This window comes from Podarcis pityusensis (genome assembly GCF_964106645.2).
Source record: "Podarcis pityusensis genome assembly, chromosome: 8".
Taxonomy (NCBI): domain Eukaryota; kingdom Metazoa; phylum Chordata; class Lepidosauria; order Squamata; family Lacertidae; genus Podarcis; species Podarcis pityusensis.
In genome coordinates, this window is record NC_138033.1 from 1,701,180 (window position 1) to 1,725,703 (window position 24,524).

Consider the following 24,524-nt stretch of genomic DNA (forward strand, 5'->3'; position numbering starts at 1 on the left):
GTGACTGGACCTAATGGTCAGGGGTCCCATTAGCTTTACCGTAATATACAATAATAATAATGTAATATAGGGACTTGGGTGGCGCTGTGGTCAAACCACTGAGTCTTGCCGATCAGAAGGTTGGCGGTTCAAATCCCCACGACGGGGTGAGTTCCCGTTGTTTGGTCCCAGCTCCTGCCAACCTAGCAGTTCGAAAGCATGTCAAGTGCAAGTAGATAAATAGGCACCACTGCGGAGGGGAGGAAAACGGCATTTCTGTCCGCATTTCTGGTTCGCCAGAAGCAGCTTAGTTATGCTGGCCACATGACCCGGAAGCTTTCTGCGGACAAACGCCAGCTCCCTCAGCCTATAGAGCGCCGCAACCCCAGAGTCATCCGCGACTGGACTTAACAGTCAGGGGGTCCCTTTACCTAAGTCCATAAAGAATGCTGTATTATTTTACTGTTGTTAGCCACTCTGAGCCCAGCTTTGGCTGGGAGGCTGGAATATAAATAAAATATTATTATTATTATTATTATTTATTATTCAAAGAAGTGTCCCAACCACCAGATTTACGAATCTGAACCATTAGCTTCTCCTTCCAGATCCAGCCTACAAGAGCCTTTGATCATCTCCTGCCTCCGAACCCAGAAGCCCCCCAGACTCCCCGCCATATGGAACAGGACGGTGATGATCCTCAGCGCCATCCTGCTGCTGCTGCTGCTGTTCCTGGCCAGCCCCTTTCCTCTGTACCCGTCGGAGCTCTCGTCGGAGCTCTCCTGCCTCCAGGAAAACCGCTACGCCAGATCCTTCCACCTCATGCTCACGTACAGTGGGCCACCACCCACGTAGAAGGCAGGGAGTGCTGGTGCGGCGTGGACTCTTCACAATGTGTGGAGAGAAGAAAGTTGTCTCTGGGAGTTCCACAGGCTCTTCCTCCAGCGGGTTCCAGAATCTGTTCCTGCAGTGCAGTGCCCGGCTGCATCTGGTCAGAGATGGGCTGTAGCACCTAGTGAAAGGGGAGACAATACCCCCCCCCAAGTGTTCAATTATTAGTTGTTAACACAAATATTCACTGTTAGGCCCATTCTCCTCCATTTATTTAACTGTTCTGAAAAAAGAAGGAACTTGTATCCAACTACGCATGCCCCATACGTTTGCGGCACATTCCCTTCCTCCTAAGAATCCTGGGAACTGTAGTATGCATCTCACAGAACTACAGTTCCCAGCCCCCTTGACAAACGGCTATACCCAGGATTCCTTTGTTTGGTGTGCTTTAAATGTATGATGTGCACACCGCCTTTCTTCCAGAGTCACAGAAGTCAAGGAACCTAGGTTAGACATCCCCATTAAGTTCAGTGTGTCTGCGTACATCACCCTGAGGCTAGGAGTTCCGTAGATCGCAGGCAGCTGCATTTTGAAACGCAGGACCTTAGGTGGTAATTCTGGCAACCTCTGCTCTTTGGCTGCTGTGTTCCACTGAGCCACGTTCCCTCGCTAGACGTGGCAACATCTGGAATTCCGGGGGGCCTTTTCTGCAGAACAGTTTGCTGCCACAGACTCTGCTTGAACATGAACAAGCCAGTGCCCAGCAGAAGGCCAGAGAAGATACACCTCCTGCCTTCAGAGAAGCCAGGCGCCACCAGAACTGAGCATGTATATGACCCCTTCATTCCACTACCCCTTCTTTAATATATTTGGCATCAAAGGTTTTCTAATAAAGAGGAGAAAAAGAGGTCTGGTGTTTGCTTGCTGGATTTCCATTCCATCCCACCTTAGGATCGTCTCATCCTACCAGTCCCCCCCCCCCTCCATTCCCACGTTCCTGCAAGAAGCGTGAATCCCCTTCCACCAGCAGCCAGGTCGCTGTGGAAATCAGTGGGGTGCCTGCGTGCAGTTTAGCGCCTTCCTACAGGCCGCGAAGGAGAGAGCAGGCGGGCGGCGTCTGGGCACGTGGGGCCCGCCCGCGTGTCACGCGGGAACGTGTGAAGGGCGCCTTCCCGCGCGCGCCTTCCAGATGTTGCCACGGGGGGGGGGCTTCCGAGGCTGCTCCTCCGCCCGGCCGGGAGCGCAAGGCGCGGAGCAGGGCGAGCCTCGGACCCGTGGAAGAGCCCGGTACGCGGCGAGGCTCCCCCCGGTACGTGCGGAGGGGAGAGGGAGGGGCTCCCGGGAAGGAGAAGAAAGCGGAGCTGGCTGCGCCCGCCTTTGTTCCCGGCGCCGCTGCAAGGCTGGCACGGATGCTCTGGGCATCATCTGGGCATCAGTCAGGTAAAGGGGGTGCAGTGCGATCGCTGGGGGTGGGAGGGGGGTGTAGATCCAGCTGGGGAGTGGGGAGATGAAGGTCACCGCTGGACGGGGGGGTCCCTATGCAGCAGCAGGCAGGGCCAGGATGCTACGAGCATCTTTGCGCACATCTTGTGCGCGCACGGACCCAAAGTCCTTGGGAAGCAAGGACTTACATGGCACGGTTGGAGGCGGAGGAGTCAAGCTGGGGGGGGGGGGACGCTTACTCGTGCCCCCACCCCGCCTTACAACCCCCAGAGGACGGGAGCTGCTGGGGGTCGCTGCCTTCTCTCTCCCCACCGCCGCGCTCCGTGCGCCCTCTGCCTCCCTAGGATTAAAGGACTGGGCGAGGGGGGGGGGGGGAAGGTTGCCAATTGAGGTGCCAGATTCCCACAGCCCTCCCAGCACACATCCAGCCCCCATTCTCAGGCACTGCCTTAGGCATTCTTGGGCACTCTGGGGCTGATGGGACTTGTAGTTCAAAGCAGCTGGCCGTCTCCAGGTTGGTGAATCTTTAGTCTATTGCAGGAATCTTTCGGGCAAACATGGGGCTTGAACGCCTGATCCTGAGTTTAAGAGTCCCCTATTTTACCGACTGAGCTATCCCAGAGGCTTTTTGAAAGTCGCAGAAAAAAATATTCTTACTATTTATAATATTGTTTTGAGGTTTTTTTGTGTTTTACAATCAAGAGCTGTATACATTTTATGAAATGAAGCAAAAAATATTTTTTTAAAAATTCATCGGTCGAGCATGAGAATCTTAATCATGGATTTGAATCCTACGTTGGGTTGGGCAAAGGATTCCTGCCTTGTATGGGGTTGGACTAGATGACCATAGAGGTCCCTTCCAACTCTACAATTCTATTATTTTATTAAATAGGGCTGTGAAAAGGTATACCAGGAGCAATTTGCCTGCTTGGTGGTGTTGGAAGTCACATTTTGGGGGCTTTTTCTTGAGCTCAAAACCTTATATATAATTGTGGAGTTGGAAGGGACCCTGAGGGTCATCCAGTCCAACCCTCTGCAATGCAGAAATATGCAGTTGTCCCATATGGGGATCGAACCCACGACTTTGGCGTTCTCAGCACCACGTTCTAACCAGCTGAGCTATGCATGCACCTTGTCTTCCAACAAAATATACCCGGAGGCAGCTTGCGTTTGCAAAGTGGCGAGGCAGAGATGACTCTCTGCACATGATCAGAAGTGTGCTTGCTAGTTTCCAAGGGCTCGAATCAGGCTATCCTTGCTCCCTAATCCTTCAAGAATGAGCACAAATGCAAGGTCTCTTCCCCGCTCCCTCCCTCCCTCACTCAATCTCTTGCTGAGCTCAGCCTTCCTCAATATGAGCAGAGCCATAAGGGTCGCTGAGCAATGTTCTCCGGCTCGCTAGGAAAACAGCTGGGATTCTGGAGAGACGTTTTTGCAGAACGTTTCACGGCCACAAGCTCTGCGCCAGTGGAGGGAGCCAGAAATAGACGCAGCTCCCGGCTTTGCAGAAGGAAAACCAAGTCCAGCCGTCAAGGCAAAACAAAATGTACGCAGGGGGAGTTTGGCCTGTTCGTCTCAAGCAGCAACACCAGGATTCCTAGCAGGGGGGTGGCTTCTGAAGAGAGCTGGAGGGGCACCTGGGCGTAAGAAATCGAGTGGCTTCAAAGACTGGTCTCATGGCCTGGTTGGATGCAGAGTAATGGTGGGAAGAACTGGCTGGGGAGCCCCCAAGGGAAGGAGGTCCAGAGCCGGGGTGGTGGTGGTGGGACAATGATGAGCGATCAGAGGGAGCAGACAGGGAGGAAGTGGTGTTGGGAGCTGGAGAGGCAACAGGGCTTAGTGAGCAGGAAAAGGCTGTGGCAGAGAGCAGTCAAGACTCAGAGGCTGGAGAGGAGGGGGGGCCAAGAGGCAGAGATGGGTCAGGCTGATGAAGAGTCACAGGGATCCCCCTCCTGCTGCAACAAGCTCCCCTCCCAGTTGGTCTCCCAGGACCAGAAGAGGCATGAAAAGAGGCAGAGGAGAGGTTGGCTGCACCCAGGCACAGTCTCTGATTGCTTGGGGAAAGCCCTGGAGAGGAGGGAACTTAGATGGCTGTGGGGAGACAGGGACTTTCAGTCTCGGCAACTGATCCATGGGGCAAGACCTGCGGGGGATGAGTCGCTGCACTCGTTAGGCCTGACACTTCTTTGCAGATCGCACTTTTGCTAATAGAGAGTTAACTCCAACTTGCACAGTGGGATTTACTGCTGGCTCATTCGTGATCATTGGAGGAGGAGCCTAGCATAGATGCTGAGCGTCATCTGTGCATGCAGGAGGTTCCAGCAGGTTCAACATCTCCAGGCAGGACTAGAAACGGGCTCTTTCTGAAGAACCCAGGGATTGAAGCGAGAGCCTTCCAAAGTCTGTTTCTCTGCCCCAAAAGGGGGCTTTGAGGGGAACCCTCAGTGGGCTCGCCACTCAGGGTACGTGCAGCTGTCCCCCAGACCGATCACGTTCCTCAAAAACTTGCTGTATAAATTTCCTAATTATTTGTTCAGTGGACATGTTTATTTTGTGTGTGTCGTTCTGCAGGAAGCCTGGCAAAGGAATGCCCCCTTCGTGCTTCCAAGCCTTTTCTGCATCCACATGAGAAGCAGCAGAGCCTGTGGACACGCTGCAGATGGTAATATAAACTTTGGCAGGGAAATACCTGATGGAGGAACGCTGTCCCGCCACCCGTTCTGTCCCCCTCCCACCGCCCAAAAAAACCCCTATTGGCAGCTGTTATTTGAAGAAGAAATATGTGAGTTTCGATACCTGCTCCAGCCTGGATGAAAAGCCATGAAGTTTTGAAGGAGGCTGACCACAGATGGAGGCAAGTGAGCCAAGAAACGCTGAGGGCTAGAAACACCACCAGCATCGTTGTTTTTTTTTTTTTTTAAAAAAGCCATCCCGGGAGCAAGGGACAAAAATAAACCGGAGCTCCCGGCAAGGAACAAAACATGCAGACCTCCTCAGAGAGGATAACAGAGGCCCAACTTACCTTATCTTATGATATCAACAAACTCCCTTCGCAGGGAGGGGAAGCGTCAAGAAAAAGCCTGATTTCAAGGCCTTCTCCTGGGGCTGGGGGGACCGCGAGCAAACCTGAGGCGGGAGAACCGTATCCCTCCGGAAGGGCTTTCTTCAAGCGGAGGTGCCCGTTCTGGCTGAAGAGGAAAGGGGCCGCCAATCCGCCTCAGGTGGCTCCCAAGAGCCGCCTCTGCATGGAGGCCACTCACGAGAGCCCCATCCAGGCCGTCTGGAAGCCGGCCACGCGGGAAGACGCCCGAGGGCCGGACTCTGACGAGGAATCTGTGCGAGGGAAAACAGGCACCTCTCTCCTCAGGAAACTCCTGTGCCTGAAGACAGCCAGCGGCCCAGAGGCAGCACCGGCCCAGAGGGCGAGAGTCCGGTGTGGGCCTGTGGCCGCTCTCAGCAGAACCGCCGACCCACACGGGGAGTCTCCTCTGAAGTGGAAGCCCAGGGCTAAGGCCCCGATCCCAGCAGAGGCCAGCTCCATCGCAGAGACGGTGGCGGCCGATCCGGTGGACAGGCTTGTTGGCTGGTGGGCGACGAAGCCATGGAGAGCTTTCAGGGCCATGCTGAGATCCAGAGCCAAGAAAAGGTCGGTTCTCCCAGAGAGCAAGAGAAGTCCCAAGGCGGTGGAAGAACGGGATATTCGCCTCCCTGCAGAGCCTGAAACCTCGCCCATCGCCAGGGTGGACGGATCCCCCCGTTTTTCACCCACGGAGGACAAAACTCTTGCATCCGACGTAGGTGAAACTCAAGAGGAGGATGAAGGCGAGCACCTGAGCTCCAGGTGTGGGCTGGAGATCCATGGGCGGACAGAGGACGACATTTCGGACCCTGCGACTGAACGGGAAGTGGATGAGCTCTGCACTTTCTTGAGCGAGGGAAGGCGGCTTCGGGAAGAGAGTCGAGGCCTCAGGGGCGTTTTCGAGTGGAGGGGAACTTGCCACCTTCCTGGGGGGGACGGAGTAGAGGCGGAAGACGTCACAGACCAGGCCCCTGAGCTGGGAGACTACGGGTACTGGGCCGAGGAGTCGGACGGAGAGGAACAGGCTCTTGCTGATCTCGCCGAGAACCCAGGCGGGCAGGGCATGCTGATGGCGACGAGAGATCTGGGCTGGCTGAACAGCGAGTTGCTGGCAAGCCCAGTGGTTGGGTCGAAAGAAAAGCGGGGAAGGGAGGTTTCCGCTGAAAGCAATCCCAAAAGCAGAGAGAATGGGCATGTGGTGGACGCCAGCAGAGAGACCCAACACATCCGCCAGGAAGTGCTGCATCTTAGCAGCTGCTCGGTTCCCCTGCCAGCCTCGCCACCTGGCAGAAGCGATGCTCTGGAACCAGACCCTTACGACGCTCCCAGGGTCCACATTGCAGAGGAAGAAAGGGCGCCATCTCCTGGCTTCCCACAGACCCTGCTGACCCCGCTGGAGCCACCTCCCTCCTTTCCACCCAGAGGCCAAGGCCTTCAGGAGGGGCCACCCCTGTCAAGCCCATGCCAGGCTCTCGCCGAGGACGGAGGAAGGGAAGTCTGCCAAAGGAGAGGAAGTTCCGGGTGGAAGCTGCCATCGCCCACGGAGAAACCCGAGGCAGAGCCGGGAGAGGAGGAGGACGACAAGCAGCGGCTGTACCAGGCTGCAGTGGAGATTGTGGGTGCCGCCATCGACGCCGCAGCAGAGCAGCTGGCAAAGGCGGCCGAGCGGGAGCAAGGGGAGCTGGGGTCCAGCAGAGAAGTTCCTTGAGGTCCCCGTTCCTGGGGAGAGCAGAGAACTTTGAAAGCAAGCTTCGCCAACCTGGTGCCCTCCAGATATTTTCAAGTACAGCCTCCAGCCAGAAATACCGTGCTCTCACGTACCTCGGCTCTCCTGCCCGGCACTGATGGGAGTTGAAGTCCAAGGCATGGGGGGGGGGGCACCAGGTTGACAGAGCATGCTTTAAAGGCTTGGTTCAGGGGCCAGGCCTGCGCCTCAGTTCCCCTCCTGCCTTCACCAGCCTCCCCTCTTAATTCCTTAGTAACTTATGGCATCCCCCATTTTTATTTTCTAAAAGACCCTTTTATTCCGGAGCCTGTGGGCAAGAGGAACAGGAGCCGAGGACTGGTGAGGTTTGACGTGTCAAAAATACAATCAAACCTGTTCCAATGAAGTTTCTGTCTGCTCGTTTGTACCTCGCCCTCTTGCAGGGCTGGTTTTAGGAACATAGGAAGCTTCTACTGAGTCAGACCAGCTCAACGCAGACTGCACTGGTTGGCAGCAGCTCTCCAGGGTTTCAGGGGGGGGCCCTACGTGGAGATGCAAAAGGTGATTGGACCTGCATGCAAAGCAGATGCTCTAACCACTGAGCAACAGTTGCCCTCAACCAGAATTGGGTATATGTTGTGACTCATTTTTTTTGGGGGGGGGGGGAGTCCAGAATGCGGTACTGGACTCTCTGTTGAGCCCAGGACCTCCTGTCCTCTCACCTGAGACTTTTCAAGTTTAGAGGCGCTGTGTGACAAAACCCTGGAGCCTTCTGCACTCAAAGCAGCTGCTCTCCCGGTGAACCTCTGCCCCTTCTCCCCAACCCACGGGGGAACGCAGCAAACACACACACACACACACACTCTCTAGGGAGTGAACTTTTTGTTCCTCTTTTTTTTAATAGGGCTGCATAAAAACACACACAGCTTTCCCTCCCCAAAGATGTATGTACAATTTCAAAAATAAATAAAAGGGTTTATTTGAGAAGAAATCCGACGTTCCCTCCCCGCGTATCCAGGTAACCTCGAAAGCGTCACATCAGAAAGTCCGGCTGAAGTTTTGGGAACGTGAAAAAAGCTATTCAGAAGAGCAAGCTTCCCAACAGGATAAGTCTGTACACCGCTCCGGGTGGAATTCTATTATTTATTTTTAGAAAAAGCGTCTTTCAAATGTGGAATCAAGGCAGGGAGCAACATATATATATATCTCAAGTGGTCCAGGAAGGATCTCCCAGGGCAGCCTTCCCCAGCCAGGTGGCTGCAAAATGTTCTGGCCTACAACTCCCGTCAGCCTTTGCAATATACAGCTGTGCTGGCTGCAGCTGATGGGAGCTGTAGTCCTGAACATCTGGAGGGCATCAGATTGAGGGGAGGGAGAAGGCTGGCCTAGGAATAAAGGGGGGGGAGGACGGGGGTGGCTGCGATCCTTCTTACGATCCAACATGGAAGGAAAGGGTGCTTGCTGCCTGCTATTGCCCAAAGGACACTTAAAAGTGCTTTTGAGGCTGCCGTTGTTGAGACAAGAACCACACTGTGGTCTCAAGCAAGCCAGGCTCTCTGCGCTCCCCATATAGCTTCCCCTTCATCCTCAGTTTCCCTTATGCCCCCCAAAATAAACCAATCGGGGGCTTTTCCCCCATAAAGTTTCCGGCGGCTCAACACAGCGAGCTGCTGCGGGAAACTTTCTTCCAGAGATCCAACGAACTTGCCCTCCCTAGAGATTTGCTCACCCTATAGTTCTGCCCCAATGCTCTCCTTGGCCATAAAAGTCAGCCTTTCCAACCTGCTCCCCCTTTTCGTTGCAGAGTCGGGCCTGCCCCCTGCCTGCGTCTCCTCCGCAAAAAACCAGCCGCTGTCCCCCTAAGGCAGGCACCCCCAACCTTCGGCCCTCCAGGTGTTTTGGACTACATTTCCCATCCTCCCTGACCACTGGTCCTGTTAGCTAGGGATCATGGGAGTTGTAGTCCCAAACATCTGGAGGGCCAAGTTTGGGGGTGCCTGTTCTAAGGATTCCTCCAAAAAGAGAGGACTGCCTGTTTTATGCCTCCCCTTAGGCAGAGCGCTTCCATGCTTTGGGTTCGCCACCCCCCAGAATTTTGCACCCCGTCCCCACAAGCGACTTGGGTCCCAAGCCAGCGTCAAGAGACCCGACTGTACAAGTACCCCAAGGCCAATGGCAAAGGACACAAAATGGCGCTACAAAGGGTCCTCATCAGAGAAGGCCTGCTCCAAAACAGGGTTCGGGAAAAAAGTCGACAAGAAAGCAACACCGGTCCGACTGTCCCGCAATCCCCCTCCTCTCCAGCGGGGGGCACTGGCGATCTCGGCTGCACACCTGCCCCCCAACTGGTGGGGTCAGGCGTAAGGTCCTCGCCTGGCCAAAAAACAAACAAACCCCAAAAAGCCTCGGAGCTCCATAGTTAGAGAAACACCAAAAAGTAATAAAATAATATTTTGACCATATACAAATATATATATATATATGTATGTATATATATTATATATGTGCATGTGTAAAAGGGAAAAAAGGGAAAAGGACGACCATCAGTGACTCTTCATCCATTCTGAAATCCACCAGGAAAAGAGTGCGGCTGAGCGGCTCGGCCGGATCCAGACTTCATTCCATTTTGGACATTTCGAATTTCGTGGTCACTATTTCCTGTTTTTTTTTGGGGGGGGGAGAGAGGGAGGACAAGGGAAAACCCACTTTTTACAAAAGCTTTAATACAGTATGTTTCAGATAAGAACAGGAGCTCCTTTGCAATTCTGTCGTGATGGTTGTGAAAAGTTCTAGCTGCTGTGACCTCACAGAAGCTCGGCCAATGGTTCTCGTAGGCAGGCCTAGCAAATGATTAGCTATAAGGAGGGATTGGGAAAACCATGTAACTTGAATTCTGTGGGCGTATTTGTTCATTAAAACCAGCCGTTGCCCAGGAGCAAATTGGAGGAACAGTCTGGGAGATGCTGGGTGGGAAAAAGGGAATTGACACATAGGCCTTATGTTGTTTTATGATTAAGTAGATAAAGGGTATTCAGTGGACATACCGTATTTTTTGCCCCATAAAACACACTTTTTCCTCCTAAAAAATAAGGGGAAATGTCTGTGTGTCTTATGGAGTGAATGCGTGGTCCCTGGAGCCGAATTGCCCAGGGGCAAAAAGCAGATCGTGCTTTTTTTTTTTTAGAAAGAGGGAAGGGGGTGTTGAAATGAAGCCGCTGAGCAGCTGATCGGCAAGCGATCGGGAGAGAGATAAGGGAGGCTAGTGATAAAGGAGGCTGCCTGGGAGGGGGGAGGTAAAGGCACATGGATCCTCAGGATTTTTGCACTGGGTCACCCCAAATTCACCACCAGATCACATAGCATGTCCATGGCTACAGCCTGCCCCCCAAAAATCACGCACCCACTGTTTCGTGGTTACAAAGCACGTATCCACATGGATTCTCAGGATTTTTGCATTGAGCTACCCCAAATTCACCGTCAAATCACACGTCTGTGCCACAGCATGAACCACAAAAATCATACATCCAGAGTTTCGTTCAGAATATTTTTTTTCTTGTTTTCCTCCTCTAAAAACTAGGTGCGTCTTATGGTCAGGTGCATCTTATGGAGCGAAAAATATGGTAGTTTTTTCCAGTTCTGGGTTGCAATCTCAATGGCCTGGCCAGGAACGCCGACACAGTGTGCCTATCGCATGAAACATAGCAAGGGCCCCGCTCCATCAGGCCAAATCACACAAATTAAACTGAACTTGGCTTACCTCGTCAGAATCCAACAAAGGAGGGAGCACGCTGGAAGAGGGAAAAGGAGGATTATTAATGTGAATTTTTGTAATATTGCTAGACAGGGGCTGCAGGTGTCAACTGATAAAATCAGAGCAATTAAAACTGAGGTCTTTCACTGGAGAGTCAAACTTGGGAGCGGATTAAATCAGCTTGGGCCTGTCTAGAATCACAGAGCTGTAGAGTTGGAAGGGAACCCCAAGGGATATCTAGTCCAACCCCCGGCAATGAGGGAATCACTCACAAATGGCCATCCAGCTGCTGTCTAATGAGGCTTCTGAGTTGCTGTGGCAAAAAAGGGACTAATAAAATTTAATAACAATAGATTGTGAATGCCCCCTTTACTGCAGAATCCTCAAAATAATAATAGTAATAATAACAATAACAATAATTGTGAATGCCCCCTTTACTGCAGAATCCTCAAAGTGCTGTCTTTACAGAACGTTTGCACAAAATGCATTTCCAAACCACTGACTTGCTTATTTGATTAAATGTTACACAGCTGAACAATAAATCAGTTGACAGCCCACAAACAAGCATTTGAGGGGTTGGAAACCAACAACTTACACGTCAGCCATGGAAGACGGGATGTTTTCTTCAACCCATTTCAAGTCTTCATCCTGAGAAAGGGGAGCGAAGCAAGATTTGTGGATGAACAGCAAGGCTTCAGAACCGGAGAACGCAGCTTGTTCTACCTGGACTGGGCTCCAAACGTGCGCCGAAAGCCAGCAGAGAGCGGGATGCCATCCCAAAAAGATGGCAAAGGACGGAAATCGGTGTGTTTTTATTTGTAAGAAATACAGTGGTACCTTGGTACTCAAATGCCAAAAACCCAGAAATAAAGTGTTCTGGTTTTCAAACGTTTTTCGGAAGCCGAACATCCGCTGCGGCTGTCGGCTATTGTTTCCGGGGTGCCTGCACCAATCTGAAGCCGCGTCTTGGTCTCCAAACATTTCAGAAGTCAAATGGACTTCCGGAATGGATTAAGTTCGAGAACCAAGGTACCCCTGTATTTGGCGCTTTTGGTTTTGCTATTTATTTTGCGTTTTTGTTTTTGAGGCTTTTTCGCTTAATTTGTTTTTGTGACTGTGTGGAACCCAGTTCAGCTACTGACTGATTGACTGTGTGACTGTGGAAATGGATAAAAGCCCCCCATCCAAACAATAACTATCATCAGAGCAAGTAAGAAAAAAAGTAATTTTAATTTTCATCTTATTGTCTTATTTATTTTATAACACAGTACTTCTATTATTGCTTTCATTTTATGGATCAATAGTCTCATTAGATAGTCAAATTCATGTTACATTGCTGCTTTAGGGGTTGTTTTTAAAAGTCTGGAACGGATTAATCCGTTTTGCATGACTTTCTATGGTAAAGCGTGCCTTGGTTTTGGAACGCTTTGGTTTTGGAACGGACTTCTGGAACGGATTAAGTTTGAGAACCAAGGTACCACTGTATAAGATTACTGGGTACTTTGCTACAACCAGAAGAGGCAGCCAGCTGCCTTATGATCCAGAACTGACAAAAGAGAAAGGAAAAGGAGGAGGCGAGGCCAAACCATGGTTTAGGGTAGACCGGGGTTTCGTGTTCCTGGCTAACCATGGTTTGGCTGAGTGCGACTTGCAAACCAGGCCACCGGGAGAGGTGCCTGGACTACAGCTTGTGGAGGACAGGGTGCAGGATCCTTACCACTCTGCTGCCCTTGAGGATCCCATTGGCTTCAGGCTTTGAACTTCTCATCTTCATCCCTTCTGAAAAATAGGGTGGGGTCGAGAAGAAGGACACCTCTTACAAACGCGGAACGGGGATTATGGGGGTACTTAGAACAGGGCCTGATCCGCAGATCCAAGTGGGGAAAGGCAAACTGGTCCCAAGTAGTTATGGCTTTACATACCGATAGTATTTTATGCAATTTAAACAAAAAAAAGTATTTTATTTTAATGTATTTTTAATAAAAAGTTTCTTGATTTACAAAAGTATGTGTAATGTCTCTCTCTCGTATTTTTACCATGTAACCTTTTTACAAATCAGTTTAATTACAACAAATTACGAACCTTATGCCTGTGAGTCTAGCCTTGCGACTTGAGATATGCACCACGCCTGTTCGTTTTACGGGAAATACGTTTGCTTATTTCTTTTTTTGGCTACGCTTGGTTAAGCAGTATATTTTGATTTGATGAGATTCATGCAAACGCGTGCAAATTTGCACCGCTTGAGAAGGCTGCATGTTTTTGGTTTTTCCCCAGCAGGAACCTTTACGTCTTACATTGCGCCTCTCCGGGTAACAACTGACGGCCAGTAGCCTGGAGAGATGCTCCACCTTCACCTCCCTGAGCCCCCCACCCCCAGGCCTGCCCCACACAACGCAGCAAGGCTCCCTTGGGGCTGAGCGCTTACCAAAGGCCTCGTTGACCATGGGCTCCTCGTCCTCGTCCTCCGGCTCGCTGCCTTCGTCCACCAAGGGCATGAAGGCGTACCTGGAGTCACAGAGTTGCGGAGTTAGAAGGGGTCCGGGTGTGTGTGTGCCATCTAGCCCACCCCCTGCAATGCCTGGGGAGAGCGGCCAAGAAGTCAAGCCACAGTTCTCGGCCTGCTTGCTTCTCCTCCAAGAAGCAGCATCCGTTGCCTCCTCATCCCTCCCCTCACAACAACCTTATCAGGTAGGCCGAGCCGGGAGTTAGTGAATGCTTCTAAGCGGAATAATAATAATAATAATAATAATAATAATAATTTATTTATACCCCACCCATCTGGCTGGGTCCCCCCAGCCACTCTGGGCGGCTTCCAACAAAACACTAAAATACAATAAGCTATTAAACATTAAAAGCTTCCCTAAACAGGGCTGCCTTCAGATGTCTTCTAAAAGTCTGGTAGTTGTTGTTCTCTTTGACATCTGATGGGAGGGTGTTCCACAGGGCGGGAGCCACCACCAAGAAAGCCCTCTGCCTGGTTCCCTGTAGCTTTGCTTCTCGCAATGAGGGAACCGCCAGAAGACCCTCGGATCTAGACCTCAGTGTCTGGGCTGGACGATGGGGGTGGAGACGCTCCTTCAGGTATACTGGGCCTTTGAGGCCGTTTAGGGCTTTCAAGGTCAGCACCAACACTTTGAATTGTGCTTGGAAACATAATGGGAGCCAATGTAGGTCTTTCAAGACCGGTGTTATATGGTCTCGGCGGCCGCTCCCAGTTCCCAGTCTAGCTGCCACATTCTGGATTAGTTGTAGTTTCCAAGTCACCTTCAAAGGGAGCCCCACATAGAGCGCATGGCAGTAGTCCAAGCGGGAGATAACCAGAGCATGCACCACTCTGGCCAGACAGTCCACGGGCAGGGAGGGTCTCATCCTGCGTACCAGGTGGAGCTGGTGGACAGCTGCCCTGGACACAGAATGGACCTGCGCCTCCATGGACAGCTGTGAGTCCAGAATGACTCCCAGGCTGCACACCTGGTCCTTCAGGGCACAGTTGCCCCATTCAGGACCACGGAGTCCTCCACACCTGCCCGCCCCCTGTCCCCCAGAAACAGTACTTCTGTCTTGTCAGGATTCAAGTTGTGCTTCAGAGCATCGCCTGCCCAGAGGTTGCTGTACCTTTGGTTATTGGCTGAGGGTCTCCAGAGGAACATGATCACCAGAAGGATGATAGAGAAGAGGAATCTCCAAAAAGCATCGTCGATCCACAACTCCCTCCAGTCCTGATGAGCAGCGAGGAAGAAATTAATCTCATCCTGAGTCAAACGGCCTACTCTCCTCCCAAACCCCAGACCCAGCCTTGCACTTTTGGCATATCTGGAGAGAACTCAAGGTGCCTCCCCTGCCAGGTAAGGACACAAATGAGCCTTTTTTAAAAAAAGACAAAAGGTGCACCAATAGGATTTCTTTGACCCGGGGCGAAGCGATGATAGCGACAATAATAATGATCACCTCGCCTTTTTTCCTAGACTGGGACTTGAGGCAGCTTGCATAGGTAAAATAGAAAAAGCTGTAAACATATATATCATGGGTAGGCAGCCTAAGGCCTGGGGGCCGGATGTGGCCCAATTGCCTTCTAAATCCGGCCCCCGGATGGTCCAGGAATCAGCGTGTTTTTACATGAGTAGAATGTGTCCTTTTATTTAAAATGCACCTCTGGGTTATTTGTGGGGCATAGGAATTCGTTCTTTTTTTATTTTCCAAAATACAGTCTGGCCCCCCACAAGGTCTGAGGGACAGTGGACCGGACCCCTGCTGAAAAAGTTCGCTGACCCCTGATATATACTGTATTTTTCCGTGTATAAGACGCCCCCATGTATAAGACGCTCCCTAATTATTAGGGACTCCAATTTAAGAAATCCCCACCATTCATTATCCATGTATAAGACCCACAGTTTTTCATATAATTTTAAAGTAAAAAAACCCCTAGTCTTATACAAGGAAAAGTACGGTAACTGGGATCGCTGAAAAGCAGTTAAAACTCTTAACAGGATTTAAACAGGATTTGTAAAGATCTGTTCAAATGTAGATAATAATCGCCATCAGCTCAGCACCCCCCAAAAAATGTCCGTCTCCCCACCCCCATTTGGATGGGGTTCCTCAGTACTCACTGCCTGGCACGTGGCGAGCCTGAAAGTCTTAGTGGTCCATATAATGAAGATAACAGAAGCTGCAGAGGAAACAAATTTTGGGTGAGTTGGATGAGACTTTGGCAGCAATGCAAAATATTTATCTTGTGCCACTTAAACCAGCGGCACCCTCTGCGACCTCCAGGTATCCTGCCTTTCAATACAACCGCAGGTGTTTTTTTTGGGCCGTCCCATCGCCTTGATTATTTCCTTTGGGGAATAACCAAGATGCAAGTCAGCGCTGCAACGTAACGTTGCAGCGTGGAGGGCTTCTCTTCGGCCTGCCAGCCACGCCCTCCCTCCAGAGCGGCCCGTTTCATTACACGCCTCCAGGAGCATCAGCTACCTGCGTGCACCGAGTGTGCTCAGTGCGCATCGGAGCTGTTTTGGGGATTACTGCAACTTAAAGAGAGTTATTTATTTAGGTACAGTGGTACCTTGGTTCTCAAAAGCCTTGGAGCCCAAATGCTACCAACCCGGAAGTAAGTGTTCTGGTTTGTGAACATTTTTTGGAAGCCGAACGTGCTCTGATTTGAGTGTTACGCTTCCGATTGGAGTGTTACACTGAGGTCTGTCTGTTTTTGCTATTTATTTTGCATTTTTGTGGCTCTTTTTTGTTATGTTTTTGTGACTGTGTGGAACCCAGTTCAGCTACTGATTAATTGATTGAACGTTTGACTGCAGTACATTGTTTATTGCTTTCATTTTATGGATCAATAGTCTTGTTAGATAGTAAAATTCATGTTCAATGGCTGTTTTAGGGGTTGCTTTTAAAAGTCTGGAACGGATTAACCCAGGCATGTCCAAAGTCCATTTTGGGTTTCATCCAGCCCCTGTGGCAGTTTATTTCCTGGGGTAAAATCCTGGAAAAACCTCAACAACTTCAATCCTAAAAAAAGGTAAAAAAAACCCTATGGTTGGCCCTTTGGCCGGCCCTCACGGCCCTTCACTTCATCAAATCTGGCCCTCTTTGTAAAACGTTTGGACACCACTGGATTAATCCATTTTGCATTACTTTCTAGGGGAAAGGGCACCTTGGCTTTGGAACGCTTTGGTTTTGGAACGGAATTCCGGATTGAGTTTGAGAAGCAAGGTACCACTGTACTTCTGAAAATCTCGCGTTTCCCCCTGTCGAGAATTCTGCAACCTTCCATGGTGGGCGTTTGGCTCAGAAAATGAATCTTCTGCAGACACTGGGCAGCCAGCTGCCGGGACCCCTTAGCCGCAATCCCGGATCATAGCTATCAATGTTTCCCTTCTTTAAAGGGAAATTCCCTTATTCTGAATAGGATTCCCCACAAGAAAAGAGAAAAGTTGACAGTTATGGCAATTCCTGCCTTACTTCCGGGCGTCGGGCTGGATAACCTCTGGGGGTCCCAATCAGCGCAACAATCCCATGAATTCTGCCTTCAGGTGGGACTGGGAAACCTGGACACGCACATAATACAGACGCAAAGCAGACGGGTTGGGGTGGGGTCCCCCTTCTCCCCCAGACTCACCGATGACGGCGAAGATGAGCGTGTTGGTGAAATGGCGGTAGAGCGAGAGTTTGACCAGGTTCCGGCGCAGTTTCAGCAGCTTCATGGTTTGCACCAGGCTAATGAGGATGTGTTGCTCGTTAAGGAAGACGGCAGTGGGTGGCGGTGGGGGGGGGGAGAGAGTGGCTGGGGGAAAACCCAGCCAGATGGGCCGAATATAAATAATAAAATTATTCTTATTATACCTACGGTAAGTCCCATGGACATACCTCTCCTGGTATGTCCCACGGAGGACCTTAAGGTCTTCAAACAAAAACATCTTGGAGGTCCAAGGCCACAGGGAGGTTAGGCTGGCCTCAACCAGAGCCAGGACCTTTTCGGCTGTGGCCCCGATCTGGTGGAACACTCTGTCCCAAGAGACTGGCCATGGAGGTGCAGGTTGCAGCCACAGCAAAAGTGGCATTTTTCCATCTCCACCGTATCAAGCAGTTGGTTCCTTACCTTTCCCGCCCCAACCTGGCCACAGTGATCCACGCAACGGTCACCTCCAGGCTTGACTACTGTAACTCGCTCTATGCAGAGCTGCCCTTGAAGCTGACCCAGAAACTCCAGCGGGTGCAGAATGTGAGGCTCCTTACGGGGTCCTCACCGCGGGATTGCATTCATCCAGTGCTTTACCAGCTGCACTGGCTCCCGGTGGAGTACAGGGTCAGGTTGAAGGTGCTGGTTTTGACCTTTAAAGCCCTATACGGCCTAGGACCCTCGTACCTACAGGACTGCCTCTCCTGGTATGCCCCACGGAGGACCTTAAGGTCCACAAATGACAACACCTTGGAGGTCCCAGGTCACAAGGTGGTTAGATTGGTCTCAACCAGAGCCAGGATCTTTTCAGCCATGGCCCCAATCTGGTGGAACGCTCTGTCCCAAGAGACTAGGGCCCTGAGGGACTTGACATCTTTCCGCAGGGCCTGCAAGACAGAGCTGTTCCCCCAGGCCTTTGGCCAAGGCAGTCTGACCCCCCCCCTTTGGTAATCCTCACAGAACTCTAGCCCAATGGTTGCCATCAATTTGATTTTGAATTGATTTCAGAATGAATTGATTTTAGAATGTTGTGTTACTTTTACTGTTGTTAGCCGCTCTGAGCCTGGCTTCGGCTGGGGAGGGCGGGATATAAATAAAATCTAATTTATTTATTTATTATTAAGAGTGGGAAGGAGAGAGGGCTCCTGCGCTTAGGTCCTGCTTGTGGGTTTGCCCCACAGGCCTCTGTTTGGCCCCCATGAGAACAGCATGCTGGCCAGACCCAACAGGGTTCTTTTTATAGAGCCTCCAGGTCCAGTCGCAGTCTATCTGGGCCACTGGGTTGTTCCCATGTTCTAACCACCGCCAACTACGCCATCCCAGCAGATAAGGAGCGTCGCTACGGGCAGGGAGCTCAACCACCCGAAAAAGGAGCAGATTGTTGGAAAAATGACTTTTCGGGGGAGGAGGGCAAGAAACCGAAAGGCACATGCAGGCGAAACTGAACGAGAGTCGGGGCCCGGCCAGGCAGAGCACAGAGGATATCCACCAGCAGAGGGCAGAGTCGAGCATAGCCAGAGGGATAGCAGCTAGCAGCACCAAGTCGTCTTGCGCCTGCGATAAAACGGGGGGGGGGGGGGAGGAGACAAGAGAAAAGAAGGAGAAAGAGGTGGTGAAGAGGAGAGGCAGAAAGAAAAGGGAGGCCAAAGCGCAGGCAGGAAGCCGAGCTGATTTGCAGCTGAGAACAAACAGCTCGTCAAAACAAGCCAGGCGCCTAGGGCGAGCGGACATTCGCTTCCAGGCGACCACGCGATATAAAGCGTTTGGGTTATAAAACTAGGACCGGCCGCCTGGGAAGCAACTTCTACCCAAATGTGATTTTGGTTTTAAACACGGTGTAAGGAGTCTCTATGGGAGTATATTGTATTTAAAAATGGGGTATCAGAGTTTTTAGGGGGCTAACCAGGCTGGGATAGCAGGCTTGTTGGGTTTTGAAGGGCTGCCTTCAGATGTCTCCTAAAAGTCAGATAGTTGTGTATTTCCTTGACATCTGATGGGAGGGCGTTCCACAGGGCGGGCGCCACCACCGAGAAGGCCCTCTGCCTGGTTCCCTGTAACTTGGCTTCTCGCAGGGAGGGAAGGGCCAGAAGGCCCTCAGGAGATGGACCCCGGTGTCCGGGCTGAAGGATGGGGGTGGAGACACAGAAATCCTTTGTGGGCTGCCGGATTAGATTGCAAAGCTTTATCCTTCTCCATTCATTTAGAAACCCCCCTCCCAATCTCCATTCCAAGGCAAGGGAAGAGCAAAGAGAAGGCAAACTGCCCAAGTTTCTAGTCCCTTGTAAAGGATATCCACCAGACGATACACGAATCCACAAACGCCAGGAAAATTTCACAGATGAGTGCGGCGGCTTTAGTTTGCTCCTGGGGTGGGAGGGGGACAGTCAGGCTGAGAGGGCTGTTCCTGGGCTTAACCCCCCCCATGACACCCTCCCTGCCTCCCCCCGTGCCACCCGCCCTTACCGATTTGACTCGCAGGACCCCCTCGATGATGGAGAAGATCAAGTACATCAGCCCCACACCCACGACCCGATTCAAGAGAGCCCCCAGCCGTGGCCTGTGGAGAGAAAAGAGGGGCAGAAGTTGAGGAGCCGAGTCACCGGAAAAACGGGGCAGGTCTCTTGTGAATGTGACGGCGCTTTGCCGCGATTCCTGTGCCGCAGCGGGTTGGGCCAGATGACCTTGAGAGGTCCCCTCCCAGCGCTGCAATTCTGGCAACCAGTTCTATGATCCGAGAATGTCTCCCAGGCAAGAGAATCATCATCATCATCATCATTTATACCCTGCCCATCTGGCTGGGTTTCCCCAGTCATTCTGGGCGGCTTCCAACAGAATATTAAAATATAATAATCTATGAAACATTGCGGATGGTCCGGGAATCAGCGTGTTTTTACATGAGTAGAATGTGTCCTTTTATTTAAAATGCACCTCTGGGTTATTTGTGGGGCATAGGAATTCATTCATTTTTTTTCTTTTCCAAAATATAGTCCGGCCCCCCACAAGGTCTGAGGGATAGTGGACCGGCCCCCTGCTGGAAAAGTTTGCTGGCCTAAGTGGCACAAAACCCGTAGGAAGACAATTGATCCAGAACTCGGACAGGCAGTGGCTGGGGCAGGCGTGGGGAACTTCAGACCTGGAGCCAGATGTGGCCCTCCAGACCTTTCTAAGTGGCCCTCAAACACCCCCCAGCCTACGCCCTGCTCTGCAACCCGAGTTTGCTCAGCCGGGAAGTGCCCAGGCACCTGGGAAATGCCCCTTGCTTCCCTGGGTGCAGGATAGAACCACAGAGCCAAAAGGGACCCTGTAGATCATCTAGTCCAACCCGCTGCAATGCAGGATATTTTACACCTGATGGGGCTCAAACCCACAGCCCTGAGATTAAGGGTCTCATGCTCTGCTGACTGATAGAGAAGGGTGTGTTGGAAACTAGGTGAAGGTCCTGCGTGAGTGTCTGGAGGCGGTTGGAGGATGGATGGCAGCTAACAGATTGAGGTTGAATCCTGACAAGACAGAAGTACTGTTTCTGGGGGACAGGAGGCGGGCAGGTGTGGAGGACTCCCTGGTCCTGAATGGGGCAACTGTGCCCCTGAAGGACCGGGTGCGCAGCCTGGGAGTCATTTTGGACTCACAGCTGTCCATGGTGGCACAGGTCAAATCTGTGTCCAGGGCAGCTGTTTACCAGCTCCATCTGGTACGCAGGATGAGACCCTCCCTGCCTGCGGACTGTCTCGCCAGAGTGGTGCATGCTCTGGTTATCTCCTGCTTTGACTACTGCAACACGCTCTATACTACAACTAATCCAGAATGCGGCAGCTAGACTGGTGACTGGGAGCGGCCGCCGAGACCACATAACACTGGTCCTGAAAGACCTACATTGGCTCCCAGTACTAAGCACAATTCAAAGTGTTGGTGCCGACCTTGAAAGCCCTAAACGGCCTCAAAGGCCCAGTATACCTGAAGGAGCGTCTCCACCTCCATCGTTCTGCCTGGACTCTGAGGTCCAGCTCCGAGGGCCTTCTGGCGGTTCCCTCCCTGCGAGAAGTGAGGTTACAGGGCCTTCTCGGTGGTGGCACCCACCCTGTGGAACACCCTCCCATCAGATGTCAAAGAGAAAAATAACTACCAAACTTTTAGAAGACATCTGAAGGCAGCCCTGTTTAGGGAAGCTTTTAATGTTTAATAGGTTACTGTATTTTAGTGTTTTGTTGGAAGCCGCCCAGAGTGGCTGGGGAAGACCAGCCAGATTGGCAGGGTATAAATAAATTATTATTATTATTATTATTATTATTATTATTATTATTAGGCAACTGGCTGCCCCACATGCTTTCTCCCCTAGCCCCGGCCACCACTTCCATCCGGCCCCCGGAAAGGAACATGGCCCTCAGGTGGGGAACACCGAAAAGGCTCTCCCGCCACCCTAGCCGAGGATCTCCATGAGGTCTTCCCCATCCCAGGAAAATAAACTGGCGACATCAGGGACTGAAGTTGGGGCCTTCTGCACACCAAGCAGGTGTCCTCCGCCGCTTTGGCCAAGGGGCTGCCCCCCTCTCCCTCTCCCCGGCCGACACACTCACTTGACAATGCCGTATCCCAGGCTAGCGATGATGACCAGAACCCGGGCCAGCATCCTCTTCACGGCGCACAGGACCTCGGCAAATATCACCGCCCCTTGAACTGGAAAGCAGGAGGAGAGAAGGCGCCGTTTTGAGAGAAGGCAGAGGCTGCGAAAATGCGGGGCAGCCCCTGCAGAGATGAACCAGAAACTTTGCGCAAGGTCCACGCCTGGCGCCCCCAACCTGCGGCCCTCCACCTGTTTTGGGACTACAACTCCCATCATCCCTAGCTAACAGGACCAGTAGTCAGGGGTGATGGGAACTGTAGTCCCAAAACATCTGGAGGACCGCAGGTTGGGGGTTCCTGGTCCACATCATACATTTAAAGCTCCACGGTGCTGCTTTAAATGGTCATGGCGGCTTCCCCCAAGGAATTCTGGGAACTCTGTGTGTGTGTGTATGAACAGCCATACCTCAGGTTACAGACGCTTCAGGTTGCGATTTTCGGGTTACAGACTGCCGAAAACCTCAAGGGGTTACTTCCGGGTTTCGGGGGTCGCGCATACGCAGAAGTGCTAAATTGCACATGCGCAGAAGCTCCGAATTGCAACCCGCGTGTGCGCAGACACGCCACTGTAGGTTGTGAACGCTGCGGGTTGCGAGCGTGCCTACCGCACGGATCCCGTTCGCAACCCGAGCGCCCACTGTATTGCAAAGCACGTCGCTATCCGCAAGTCCCCACTGACCTGAGGTCCCTTGGCTCTGGATGCTCTGGAACTCGGCGTAGAAGACGGCCTTCTCTAGCATTCCCAGGAGGATGACGCCGCCAATCCAGAACTGGATGCGAAGGATGTCTCGCCAGTAGCAGGCCAGCAGGACCAGCCAGAGGACCCCGTAAAGCACGTAGACAATGCACATCACCATGTAGAACTACGGAGGGGAGGAAAGGGCAGGAGAGGGATAAGGCTGGAGGCCCTCTGGACCTTGTGGGACTACAACTCCCATCATCCATGGCGACCGGGCCACACTGGATGCTGGGAACTGTAGTCCCAACACCTGGAAACTGACACAGTATATAGAAATGGGTCAAGACAGGAATCCTGACACAGCGGCAACTACTGGACAGAGGTGTCTTGGCCGCTGTACTCCGCCAGCTTCCAGGCTGGACTACTGCCATGTGCTCTACGTGGGGCTGCCCTTGGAGACGACTCGGAAACTTTGAATGGTCCAAAGCGCATCATCGGCCAGGTGTCTCTTTGTTTTGAAACAGCTGTGCTCGTTGTCGGTCTCTCTGAGCTGCCCGCCGTACCCACACGAAGCATTGCCAAGCCCCACAGGGGGAACCCACGGGGAGGAAAAGAACTCACCACCATCAGAGGCCACTCGGAGGCAGAGATGTACTGGTGGTCAGGATGCTTCATCTGCACATCAACTGAAAGTTGGAGGGGGAAAGGAGACAGGTGAGCGGAAGGGGCTACGGGAGAGGAAGCACCCAAATTCTGACAGCTTTTGCCACATAAAAGGTGGCAAACATATAGCCTCAGTCCTGGAAGAGTTCCAAGCTAATCCGCCAGCACAGCTATTTTGTACAGGGCTCAGATTTGGACAGGCACTCGCCTTGGGTCTACAGAAGCTGTCCAGTCACTGCTCTTAAGGCAAATTTCCTCTGTCCCACCCTGTGTCCCAAACACATCATTGCGCCCAGAGGCTAATCTTCCCTTGGTAGAATGATGGATCTGGCGTAGGACACTCAACTATTGGCTTTGCCTAAACTCAAATCCCCCCGGTCTAATCTCCCTCGTGCTGCAAAATCCCAAAAGCGCCTGGACTAAAACTGTCTATCAAAAACTTCACTCTTGTGTTTTATCACCACAACAGCTACTCACTGTGGGTTTTAGTCAAGCAAACAATCTAATTTGCTAGCGCCTAAATGATATCGAGCGTCAGAACAACTTGGCCACAATAAGGAAATTTTGCCCATGGTATGACTATTTTCCACCTTCCCATTTCGACTCTCTGGCACCCTATCTGCATAACCAAGCAATCCTAAAATATAGACGCATTTTTACTCTCGCAAGATTGAATGTCTTGCCCTTGGCTGGACTTGAGGGACGATTCCAACAGATTCCACACGAGAAACGCTTATGTCCCTGCGGAGATGGCACTTGCAAATCGGTGGTGCATTCCCTTCTAGCTTGCACTCTTGATAAAGACTTGAGGAATGAGATTATCACCTCTCTTTTATTGCCCATTCCGGGTCTCCCAACCACTGCCACAATGTCCTTTCTCTTGGCAGATCAAGATGAGCAGGTGACAGCAAAGGTGGCAAGGTTTTTAGCTGGGGCAATCAGAATAAGACCCACTATCTGACCATTGAGTCAAAGCCCTAAAATCTATTTGATATAATTGATTTGTTCATTTCTATTCTTTGTATACTGTATTGTATAAATCTGATTTTTTAAATTACTATTTTTTAAAAAAACCATTGAGTTTTATCCACCCTGCACTGTACACAACAGAGCTGGAAAACAAAGCCCATCTCTTCACCCGGGTATCTAATGCTGGAAACAGAACAGCCCGGGTCGTTTCTTGCGCGAAGGCAAAGCTTTCCCCACCGACTCAAACGCCGCTCCGCTGACTGATCTCAACCCTCGCCGCCCACGGAAAAGCTGCGCCGTTTCACTCACTTTTGATCTCCCAGTTAGGAGACGGGTTCTTGTCGCTGAAGATCCTGAGGATGAAGACGTAAGGCCCGTCCTCCCAGGTCACGGCGACCGTCGAAACCTGGAAAGAACCCCCCGGAAAAACCCCCCGGGTCAGCCAAGGTTCTGGGACTCCGCGCCAACCGCGGAGGGCATGGCATGGCCTTCATGACAAACAGCCTTTGGCAGCCCTCCCCTGTAGCGATCAGGTGGGATTGCTATGAGGAATTACAAAAAATATGAAGCAAGCCATTTGTGTCCGCAATGAAAGCCTTGCGTTGACTGGCTTTGAGCCATTTT

At 51.7% G+C, this 24,524-nt stretch overlaps 2 protein-coding genes across 12 annotated transcripts in view; one reads left to right on the top strand and one right to left on the bottom strand.

The window, feature by feature from the left end:
• The window catches only part of SYNE4 (spectrin repeat containing nuclear envelope family member 4), a 31,001-nt gene extending 25,835 nt beyond the window's left edge, over positions 1 to 5,166 (top strand). For 4 of the 7 annotated variants that reach the window (XR_013989892.1, XR_013989894.1, XR_013989895.1 and 1 more), the window contains 2 exons: positions 572 to 2,247; positions 4,822 to 5,166. Coding sequence is in view for 2 of the 7 variants with exons in the window: in XM_081018833.1 (XP_080874959.1) it covers positions 585 to 831 (247 nt within the window). In the remaining 5 variants the exon portion in view is untranslated. Of the gene's footprint in view, positions 1 to 571; positions 2,248 to 4,821 lie in introns of those variants that run through there. The other 3 variants (XR_013989893.1, XM_081018834.1, XM_081018833.1) reach the window with 3 other exon arrangements.
• Positions 5,167 to 7,988: 2,822 nt separating this feature from the next.
• Positions 7,989 to 24,524, bottom strand: part of LOC308484182 (transmembrane protein 87A-like) — a gene marked incomplete at its 5' end in the record, with an annotated part of 31,536 nt that continues 15,000 nt past the window's right edge. For 2 of the 5 annotated variants that reach the window (XM_081018887.1, XM_081018884.1), the window contains 14 exons: positions 7,989 to 9,692; positions 10,792 to 10,822; positions 11,381 to 11,433; positions 12,503 to 12,564; positions 13,211 to 13,290; positions 14,401 to 14,504; positions 15,393 to 15,451; positions 16,910 to 17,016; positions 19,260 to 19,333; positions 19,433 to 19,526; positions 21,544 to 21,643; positions 22,269 to 22,452; positions 22,890 to 22,954; positions 24,210 to 24,306. In XM_081018887.1, the coding sequence (XP_080875013.1) occupies positions 9,651 to 9,692; positions 10,792 to 10,822; positions 11,381 to 11,433; positions 12,503 to 12,564; positions 13,211 to 13,290; positions 14,401 to 14,504; positions 15,393 to 15,451; positions 16,910 to 17,016; positions 19,260 to 19,333; positions 19,433 to 19,526; positions 21,544 to 21,643; positions 22,269 to 22,452; positions 22,890 to 22,954; positions 24,210 to 24,306 (1,152 nt within the window). In that variant the 3' untranslated portion in view covers positions 7,989 to 9,650. Of the gene's footprint in view, positions 9,693 to 10,791; positions 10,823 to 11,380; positions 11,434 to 12,502; positions 12,565 to 13,210; positions 13,291 to 14,400; positions 14,505 to 15,392; positions 15,452 to 16,909; positions 17,017 to 18,452; positions 18,524 to 19,259; positions 19,334 to 19,432; positions 19,527 to 21,543; positions 21,644 to 22,268; positions 22,453 to 22,889; positions 22,955 to 24,209; positions 24,307 to 24,524 lie in introns of all 5 variants that reach the window. The other 3 variants (XR_013989898.1, XM_081018885.1, XM_081018886.1) reach the window with 3 other exon arrangements.